The 11,056-nt window shown below is 38.9% G+C and overlaps 1 protein-coding gene across 1 annotated transcript; it reads left to right on the plus strand.

The window, feature by feature from the left end:
• Positions 1 to 179: 179 nt before the first annotated feature.
• On the plus strand, positions 180 to 3,938 carry LOC577613 (testis-expressed protein 49). The gene is made up of 3 exons (XM_777828.5): positions 180 to 617; positions 1,211 to 1,349; positions 2,364 to 3,938. Exons 1-3 carry the CDS (start codon positions 353 to 355, stop codon positions 2,410 to 2,412), a joined length of 453 nt encoding a protein of 150 aa, XP_782921.1. The 5' UTR covers positions 180 to 352; the 3' UTR covers positions 2,413 to 3,938.
• The last annotated feature ends 7,118 nt before the right edge of the window (positions 3,939 to 11,056 follow it).

Genomic DNA, 11,056 nt, shown 5'->3' on the forward strand with positions numbered 1-11,056 from the left:
CTTATTTTTTCAACCAATAAAACCTTTTTGATAGACAATTAAATTATATTATTAATATTTTGATTACAAATATCTTGAAATAACTAAATTATATTTTCACTGTTGTCAGCCTCGTCCCTCTGGAGGTGATAACAACAACGGGACGTAACCAAGGAAATCCCCGTACAGACCAGACGCGACGCGATGCACCTGTTACACTGAAGTAAAGCGAAGCAGCCAAGATAAACCCTCGATGAAAAACCTTTTCTGATCGTTTTCGGAGGGCGTTTTTCAACATTTCCTCTACAAAAAACAATATTTTTGGTCACTTTCTTCAGGAGATATCTTACGTGTTGAGTTAGTAGCTAAAATAATGTCATTCTTCAATCTTACAGAACTGGGATACCAATATCCTATACGTGCACAGGTCAAGGAGCCCAACTCAGTATACTCCTACCATCTCGCCAACTCTTTACCCGCTGGATCGTACGTCTCGCACAGACCAGAAACTGCAAAGCTTCCACCGATTAACATGCATAAATACAACAAAGTCATCGAGCCTGTAGATAATCCAGAACATCACGGATCATATGTCAAATTTACCGAGAGATTGCATAAACATACACGATGTGCAAAAGGTAGGGTTTTAGACTTTTATTTAATGTCAAGTTTATAGATAGTATTCCTCAGCACTACATCCTGACTTATGGATCCTGCTGAGTATCGTCGTAGAAGTAGAAGTAGAAGTATTCCTCAAAATCAAATAGTCTATAGTCTATGTGGTATAGCATCTATTTCTATTTCTATTTCTTCTAGTCTACTTCTTCTTCTTCTTCTTTTTGAATATTGTTATGTTTTTTATTATTTTGTTTTCATCATTATTGTTACTATTGACTGAGAAAATGTAACAAATGTCAGATTCATATTATTAAGAAGAAATTAATGAATATGTAGGGTAAGATATAAAATGAATATCCATCATTGTTTATTCTCTTATATTTTCCCAAAACCTCATTTTATAATCGTAGGTCTCTGCAAGATATTATTATTATTAATTAGGTCTAGATCTATTAGATCTGGACTATATCAGTATGATTTTTAGGTAGACTCTAGTTTGTTATAATTGGGTTTTGAGCCTAACATTTTATTTTAGTTTTAAAGAACATCTCTAAAAAAAAAAAGAAAATTGAATATCTTCCTTATCAATATCATTTACTCCTGTCTTTGTCAGGTCCCAATGATATATACCGCAACCCTGTGACGACAGCTCAGCTCCCTGGATCCTGGTATAGGAAGGAAGTTCCCTTGAAGCAGAGTGAGCCTTGGACATACGTCCCCAGACATGTGTGCGTCAGTAGTGAAATGACAAAGTATGTATCATTCTTTATTTTCTTTCTTTTGTTTATTCTTCTGTTTTTCATTGTTTGTTGTTGTTTTTAATGGTAGAATTGAAAAGGCTGATGGAGCATGCTTTTTCTTTTCTTCTTTTTTATTATATAGTAAACCGAAACTGTTTTTTTTTTTTTTTACTGATGTCAACTATTGCCAAGATTAAAACCAGTAAAATATTTTGTATTGCTAAGTTACTTTATGTTAGTTAAAAGCAAACAAATAATTACTTAATATTTCGCAGTGATAAAGTCATTACTAATGCGATGGTGCATTTATGGCAAAAATGAGTTTTGCTGACAATTCGTCCTTGTTTTCACGAAGTGACGGTAGTGAGGAAAATCGTACACAAAGTGAATGCAATTTTTGTTCACTACCGTCACTTCGTGAAAACAGCGACGAATTGAATTAGATACATGTGTAAGTAGTATATTTTGTCCATTCACTTGTATTTTTTGCCATAATGTATTTTGTTTCAGTTTGTTAAATAACATAATGTGTATTATAACACAATGTGCAAATTGTGGATCTGTATGTCATACGTAAAATTGGGATTTCTTTTCCTCGCTATGTTTTTATCATGGCCCATGTTTGTATTCTTAATCAGCCCTGAGCCCTATTTCTTTAAACTTTTTATCAATAAAAAGTTATAACTAATGTTATAAGCTACTAAAAATTGTGGCATTTGATCGGCTGAGAGCAAATTTGTCATAGAAATTTAGCATTTGTTATTAATAACAAGTTTTACGATCTTGGGCCCTGTTTTTAAAAATACTTTTTACTCATTTAATTCATTTTTATGAGAGGGTGGACATATTATACATTTACTGATATGACTTTAAAGTGCCTTTCCATTATAATCTATTAAAAACTCAGCCCAGGATAAGTCATGCTTCATTTCATTTGAATTACTGTATGTACGATGACAATGTCTCAATGAGGTTTACATTTGTAATTGATATGCATTCTTTTATTTTTCTCATATTTCTTTGCAGATTTGTGAAGGAGATGAGCGTGACAAACAGGGAATTTTCTCTCTTCTAGAAGACAACAAATTTAAGGAACATTTCAGTAAAGCCTTATTATGGACAATAATTGTATTACACATTATGGAACACAAGCCTTTGAACAAAAATGTGCTTATGATGTGTACCAGCAATTGACACACAAATTCCAAGTCTATGTCGATGTCGATTGGATTGCTTTGGTGGATTTTGATTTTATTTTTGTATTCAATAACTTTAACATGATAACAAGAGTATTGAAGTCATTGTTTAATTTGCGGACATTTGGGTATCCTTTACTCCATTTTTTCTTGTTCATAATACTTGTATATTCACCTAATACCTAAATCGTCAAATCAGATTTGGATCTTGCCGCATATGATGCTGCTTCTTCTTTTCTCATAAATATTTTCTTTTTTACCTGAAAAACAAAAACAAAAAAATAATTTTGATGAAAGGGAGATGCAAGCTGTCTTTCTATATGGTTGAATATGCCTGTCTTTTACTATTTTTTTTAATTTGATTATCTCTACTTTGATACATATTGTGTAACCATGCAGGAAGCTGTATATTTATTGCTGCAATTCATCTCTGCTAGAGCATCAATATACAGAGTTTGGCCAACCTGCTTCTAGTTGCTTACAATATATGGAAACTGTTGTGTGTGTGTGTGTGGGTGGGGGGGGGGGGGCAAGCACAAAACAAGAGAATATACACCATGTTGTGATCAACACTAACTGAAATCTAGTCAGCCAAACTCTCAAAGTAAATGGCTCTAGCCGGTCTTTGCAGTTTGAACAAAACTTTGGGAAACTAGATGAACTGTACAATGACATAAAGTGTGTGTAAGGATGGTGTACTTCGCAGCATTATGAGAAGTATTATTATTTACCACCTGAACCATTAATGCCATTCACCAAGTATTCACCTTCAAATCGTACATCGAAATTAGAACCAAAGAACTCTTTTTGTCTTTATGTACATGTATTTCGAAGAAAGTATTTCAAAGAAAATATAGTGAGGTGTTCCTTGTTTTTTTTATGTCTTTCTTCACATAAACAAATATCTGCCTTTTCATTGAAACTTTCAACTTTTCCCTCATTTTCAAAGGAGAATGCTGCTTTGCAATATTTTATAACTTGGAATTAAATCGCAATTCACTGAAGAGGAAAAAACGTATGGCTGTAACAACAAAATGATCAAGTGAATATAATGTCTCTACCGCAAGAGGGCTCTTCACATTTTTCTCGTTGAAGTACATGTATAATCTTGTAACGTATAAACGAAATCCTTGATGTTTAATCATGTACATGTAATTAATGTAGTATTTGTTTTCCGTCATCCATAACAGACAAGATAGTGGAATATATATTTTAATAGTGTATTATCTTACTATTACCTTGTCTTGTTGGCTGAAACCTAGCTGTTTGACTTCCACGTTACTTGCATGTTATCGACTTCTTTACGAAGCCAAATGTAATTTCATTAATCAGTGTTGCAAAATGCGATGTGTTTATATCGATGTTTGTATATATTAAATAAACGTATTAATACTATATATCAAAACTTTCGTGTGTTTGTAGTTTTCGTTTAGTTGAAAGCGAATTTGTTCGTAAAATAGGTGATGTACTGAGTTACTGACCAAATTGTATTTGATTTTTCCTTGGAGACTAAAAAAGTTAAAACATAGCGGCACCATTGCCGCTATTTGACTGTGAGAGGAAAGAAATTATCATGACATAAGGGCAATTTAGTACAGGCGCGGATCCAGGGGGGGGGCGAGCGTGCCTTGCCCCCCCCCCCCCCCCGCGAAAAAAAAAAAAAAAAGAGAGAGAGAAGAAAGGAAAAGAAGGGAAAGGGAAAGAGGAGAGAAAGGAAAAGAGAGAAGAGGAAGAAGAAAAGAAAAGGGGGAAGAAAAAGATCGGGGGCCGAAAGGGCCTTGCCTCCCAGGCTGTTGCCCCCCCCCCCCCCCCAATCACAAAAATAAGAGAGAAGGAAGGAAAGGGAAAGAAAAAAGAAAAAGGGGAGATACTGGCGAACTGATAGGGGGTAGGGGGCTTGTGGGAAATCAAATTTAAACGTGGTTTATTTCTAATTCCATAATAACAAATAACAAATAATGCTGAAATGACATAATTTCAGAGATTTTTCCTCACTTTTTAGTAAATTATACCTTTTTATGTGACAAATTCCTAAATTTTCAGCCAGGCAAGAAATGTGATTCTTGAGATTCCTACATGTCAGGGCCCGAGGAACGGCGGGGATCGAGAGCCTCGAGCCCCCCCCCCCCCCCACCCCCCACTTTTTATGAAAAGGTATATTAAAGAAAAATAAAAAAGAAAGAGAGCAAGAAAGAAAAAAGAGTTAACTGCCAGTGTCAAAAAATAATGAGGCATCAAAATATGCTCATCTGACCGTGATTAAATGCCTAAAGCCCCCAAGCTTCCGGGGGCCTCTGCTGGCCCCTGGATTCCACCTAGGGCCCTAAGGCGGGCCCTTAGATGATCATCTGACGGTAATTTAATGTCTCAAACTCCTGAGCCTCCGGGGGCTCTACCGCCTCGACCCCACCAGGGGCCCTAAGGCGGGCCCCTGAATGCTTATCTGACCGTAATTTATAGCCCCTGAGCTTCTGGGGTCGGACAAGTTATCAAAATGTGTCTATCTGACCGCAGGCGCGTAGCCGGGGGGGGGGGGGGGGCTGTGGGGGCGGTCCCCGAAAATCGCCGTCAAAATAAAAAAGAGAGGAGAGAAAAGAAAGAGGGCGTAGGAATAAAAAGGAGCAGACAAAGAAGATCTTTGAAATTCAGACAAGGATTAAGAGTAGAGAACGGTACAACGCATCGTCTTCTTTCTCTAATGATTTAATAAAACGTCAAAGCTTCCGCGCTTCGCGCAGGAGGGGAGGGGGGGTTGGACTGAATTCAGACAAGGATTAAGAGTCGAGAACGGTACAGCGAATCGTCTTCTTTCTCTCACAATCTTATGAAACGTCCAAAATTCCGCGCTTTGCGCGGTAGGGGAAAAACTGAATTCAGACGAGGATTATTATCGAGAATAGTATAACGGATCGTCTTCTTTCTCTAATGATTTTAATAAAACCTAAAAGCTTCCGCGTTTCGCGCGGGAGGGGGGGGGGAAACTAAATTCAGACGAGAATTATTTTCGAGAACGGTACAACGAATCGTCTTCTTTCTCTAATGATTTAAATGAAACTTAAAGCTTCCGCGCTTCGCGCGGGAGGGGGGCGGAACGAATTTAGACAAGGATTAAGAGTCGAGAGCGGTACAACGAATCGTCGTCTTTCTCTAATGATTTAATGAAACTTAAAAGCTTCCGCGCTTCGCGCGGGAGGATGGAGCCTGAATTCAGACGAGGACTAAGAGTCGAGAACTCTACAGCGAATCGTCTTGTTTCTCTAATGATTTAATGAAACGTTAAAGCTTCCGCGCTTCGCGCAGGAAGGGAGGGGGAACTGAATTCAGACAAGGATTAAGAGTCGAGAACGGTACAGTGAATCATCTTCTTTCTCTCATAATCTTATGAAACGTCAAAAATTCCGCGCTTTGCGCGGTAGGGGAAAAACTGAATTCAGACTAGGATTCAGAGTCGAGAAAGGTAATACGAATCGTCTTGTTTCTCTAATGATTTAATGAAATGTAAAAGCTTCCGCGCTTCGCGCGGGAGTGGGGGGGGGGAAACTAAATTCAGACGAGGATTATTTTCGAGAACGGTACAACGAATCGTCTTCTTTCTCTAATGATTTTAATGAAACTTAAAAGCTTCGGCGCTTCGCGCGGGAGGGGGGGGGGGCCTGAATTCAGACGAGGATTTAGATTTAAAAACTGTACGACGAATCGTCGTTTTTCTCTAATGGTTTAATGAATCGTAAAAGCTCCCGCGCTTTGCGCGGACGGGGAAAAACTGAATTTAGACGAGGATTATTATCGAGAATAGTATAACGGATCGTCTTCTTTCTCTAATGATTTTAATAAAACCTAAAAGCTTCCGCGTTTCGCGCGGGAGGGGGGGGGGGAAACTAAATTCAGACGAGAATTATTTTCGAGAACGGTACAACGAATCGTCTTCTTTCTCTAATGATTTAAATGAAACTTAAAGCTTCCGCGCTTCGCGCGGGAGGGGGGCGGAACGAATTTAGACAAGGATTAAGAGTCGAGAGCGGTACAACGAATCGTCGTCTTTCTCTAATGATTTAATGAAACTTAAAAGCTTCCGCGCTTCGCGCGGGAGGATGGAGCCTGAATTCAGACGAGGACTAAGAGTCGAGAACTCTACAGCGAATCGTCTTGTTTCTCTAATGATTTAATGAAACGTTAAAGCTTCCGCGCTTCGCGCAGGAAGGGAGGGGGAACTGAATTCAGACAAGGATTAAGAGTCGAGAACGGTACAGTGAATCATCTTCTTTCTCTCATAATCTTATGAAACGTCAAAAATTCCGCGCTTTGCGCGGTAGGGGAAAAACTGAATTCAGACTAGGATTCAGAGTCGAGAAAGGTAATACGAATCGTCTTGTTTCTCTAATGATTTAATGAAATGTAAAAGCTTCCGCGCTTCGCGCGGGAGTGGGGGGGAAACTAAATTCAGACGAGGATTATTTTCGAGAACGGTACAACGAATCGTCTTCTTTCTCTAATGATTTTAATGAAACTTAAAAGCTTCGGCGCTTCGCGCGGGAGGGGGGGGGGCCTGAATTCAGACGAGGATTTAGATTTAAAAACTGTACGACGAATCGTCGTTTTTCTCTAATGGTTTAATGAATCGTAAAAGCTCCCGCGCTTTGCGCGGACGGGGAAAAACTGAATTTAGACGAGGATTATTTTCGAAAACGGTACAACGAAACGTCTTCTTTCTCTAATAATTCAATGAAACGTCAAGAGGGAGGGGGAACTCGCCCCTCCCTGCACCCACCCCCCCTCCCCGCATTACGTCACTGCTGGTCAATATTACGTACCAATATTTGGCTCGCATAATTTTAAATTTGGGCCCCCCCCCCCTAAGAAATCCTAGAATCCGCGCCTGATTTAGTACATACACGTTAAAAAAAAAATCCTTAAGATAATCTGAAAATAAAAATATTCGAATCACATTTATTTCTTCTCAAAAGATCGTTCACCTCGATTATTTACAAATAATAATGAAATTGGCTTCGCTTTGTTATTGATTTCAATAACCCATGCCTGATGTTTTTTTCTTGATTGGCGGATAGCCCTAGCCAGCGTGTCGAAGATTTGAACAATAGAGGGTTTACAATTTTGAGGGTGTTGTAACTATGTGCCGACGATTTTTTTGTAATAAGGGTACCACCCGACCCCGGCTACGCTAAAACATCTTGTTGCGAGTTTAGATGGCAAACAAAAAAGAGTACCCCTGTTCAGGACATGTCGATATGTCCCTGAGTGAACTCTAGAAACCTGAAGGGGTCTTCAAAAAATCGTTTGAGCATTCATATTACAGTTTTTGTGTTTTAGAGTTCACGCTCTCCGGTAACCGTATAGTGACGTCTCCCTCTTTCGTAGTGTTCCCTAATCATTCTATCTTCCACGCGCCCAGCATCCTCGGCGAGGCAAATTATGATGACGCGTATGATGATGGCCATCATACATGATGAATCATGACTTCGTTGGTGGTATTAATGATGATCATCCCAGGATGATCAATCCATTATCTCGACCCGACACCTTGTTATTTCTCTTTGGCTCTTACAAAACAATCCATCAAATCAACACGCGAGGTAATCAAAACACAGAAACACTTTATTTGTTTCACGGGATCGACAAGAGGGAAATCAAGCGGTATTATGTCGTACGACAACACAAATTTGTCAAAGTTATGTGCGTGAATGCTTAGAGGATATCATAAGAAGACAAATGCTTAGACCAGGCAAACTCTGAAATTAATTGACGATATCTTTTGAAGGGGCTAGAGGAGACAATGTGCCAAATTGGCAATTAATTTGGTGTCGTGGAATGACAGAGGTAATAACAGTGAATAGATGTGGTGCAACAAGCTCGACTTTTCGACCTCGAAATGGTAATTGACGGCATAAGTTAAGTGAGGAAGCGCGGGAGTACGATCAACAAAAATGTGCCGAAAAATCCATTAATGTTGGACCAAATAAAATGTCTGTAAATAACATTCTTTCCTGCTTGTCTAATGCCAAATAGTTAAATTAGTTCAAATCATTTGAACAACCCAGTCCATTAAGTGGAGTTTTCAACTTTAAGAAGTCTGTGGTTGTTTCGCAAAGCGTTTTGAGCTTTCTTTAAACGCCTGATGAGATCTCGGGACTGGTGAAGTTGTTTAGTCGGTTTGCCTTCAGGCTACAATTAAGATGAAGTGGCTGCCAGATATGCCGATAATTAGCCAAGCGTTCCTGAATGTCAAGTTCGCAACAGTGATTTCACCTCGTCACGTTATTCAACAGTGGCCTTGTTCAGACGATGGATTATTTCTTGAGAGTTACAATTTCACTCTCGATGGTAAATTTGCGAGTAGCAACCGTGTAGACGCACTCAAAAAGTACATTACTTATAATTATTTCCGTAGAAAAATGGCCTCACAGCTAATTTTTTTTTTACTACAAAATATTGTTATAGGGGGTATTGTCCGAGAGGCCTGCAGTCCCTAGCCCACCCTCTTGTCATGAATATTCTGACATTTATGGTATTCAGGCGACCGTCAATTAATATATTTCAGGTAACGAGGTGGTCCTCTTTTAAACTGTAGAAATGATTTGTTTGCTTGCTTGATTCGCTCCCTCTCAAATTTTAGAAACTGGTAAATTCAGGCTAAGCGCCCCATCCCGGGCGAATTTATGATATTCTTTTCCCTCTGATAATTACGTGTTGCTAACTATAAAACCCAATTTTCCTCTTGAAAGTGAGGTACGTACTATTTAAGGTAAAGCCGCCGTCTGAACAGGGCTATTGTAACCCAAGTTTTTACTAGAGGCTGTATGAAGGCGCATACATGATGATGTTATTGGTTTGCATGGGTCAAGTTGGGGTAGCATCTCATAATTACATCGGATCTTCGTTTTAAGTGGGCGTGGTCTATCACTCCCCAATACCCTTACCTCTACATATTCCGTCAAGAGCATGCGGGGGAACAATTACCGTTTTTTCACACAGTCACAGAAAGGGCAGTTGGGCCTTGATGAACGGGTCTGTTGAAATCGTCAGACAGAGTAAAGATGAATTAAAAAGGAGATTAAGATGGAAGGCTAAAGTACACAAGCTTTGATTTCATTATTGTATAATACCACTGAGAGATGTTCATCGCCGAATAGGATGAAGTAGTGTCATAGTCAAGTTATTCGGAACAGGATAGTACCTTTACTTTCCTCTTATTTAAAAAAAAAAAATGTTCATACATTCACATACGTTTCGATTCGACATGTCCACTTTGATCCGTGCAATTGGAGTTGGGGGGGGGGGGGGGCAAATATGTTATTCAACCAGTGATTTGGGAAAATCGTTATATTGTAGAGCCGATTAGAATGTTAGTATCGGTCGTTTCATTGCATTAATGTTTTAACCGGGAACTGGTAGGATGCCGAAAGTCATTGTGGACAAAATGCTTACGCATGCGCTCACGGTGACCATTTAGAATACTCATGAAGTGGAGATGGTGCATACACTGGCTTTGTTCATTAATCCAATGACCAAAGAAATATTGATCATGAAAGTATCAAGTACTGTACAAACTAAGATAACTATCATTTCTATTCATAAAAACCTCAAACATTTCAAAAATTGGTGATGTAAGACTTTTTATAAAAAAACTCTGGATGATAGAGACCGTAAACTTTACTTGAAATACATGTATTATGATTATTCACTTCAGCTTTGCATGCTATAAATAAACTGAATTTTAGACACTGTTATTGAAAAACAAAAACAATGAAATAAATAAGAGACAAAGTGAAATTAAAAATATTTATAAACGTGATCATTTTTATATTGAAAAGATGGACGGGATCGCATGATATCTTCCAAAATATACGGACATCTCTTCTCTATCTATTCATATCTTCTCCCGTTTCTTTCTTTCTCTCTCTCTCTCTCTCTCTCTCTCTCTCTCTCACTCTTTCTCTCTCTCTCTCTCTCTCTCTTTCTTCCCCTCTCCCTCTCCCATTCTCAGTCTCTATGTTTTATTTATGAATTATTTCTCAGTGTCATACACGAAGCGCATAGGGTGACGATTAATACGGCTCATTGCACTACACCCGTTCTTGGTATATACCAACCCTTCTGATCATGTCTTAGCCTCGGCATTCAACTCCACCCATCGTTCCTTCAAAACCCGACAAATGGGATGGGGAATAATGTGCAATTTGGATCGAAATTGTCCAGTGCCATTGCGGATTAACACCGTCATAGTAATCATAAGAAGGTACTCGCGCGTTTGCATATTTCTCCATCCATATTCTCTCGTTCACTTTTGACATTGACGGATCACGTCGCAAATTTCTCAGCCTGTCGCGTTTTTCTAAAAGCGCAGACGACTTGCCTTTTTCTTCGTTCATTTCCCCCTCACATAATATACGGTCTAAGCAATCTCAAGATATTTCGTCATTCGCCGTCTCTCTCTCTCTCTCTTTCCCACTCTCTCCATATTCCGCCGCTTTTCATATTTTCTTCCTTCATCTTTCTCCATGCTAT

This window comes from Strongylocentrotus purpuratus, unplaced genomic scaffold, assembly GCF_000002235.5.
Source record: "Strongylocentrotus purpuratus isolate Spur 01 unplaced genomic scaffold, Spur_5.0 spur5_scaffold_6, whole genome shotgun sequence".
NCBI lineage: Eukaryota > Metazoa > Echinodermata > Echinoidea > Camarodonta > Strongylocentrotidae > Strongylocentrotus > Strongylocentrotus purpuratus.

What these genes read in the sequence shown, in the direction of transcription:
- LOC577613 (XM_777828.5), top strand. Translation starts at nt 353, where the DNA reads ATGTCATTCTTCAATCTTACAGAACTGGGATACCAATATCCTATACGT. An exon ending in ACATACACGATGTGCAAAAG is followed by an intron (nt 618 to 1,210) that starts GTAGGGTTTTAG and finishes TGTCTTTGTCAG; the next exon opens with GTCCCAATGATATATACCGC. An exon ending in GTCAGTAGTGAAATGACAAA is followed by an intron (nt 1,350 to 2,363) that starts GTATGTATCATT and finishes ATTTCTTTGCAG; the next exon opens with ATTTGTGAAGGAGATGAGCG.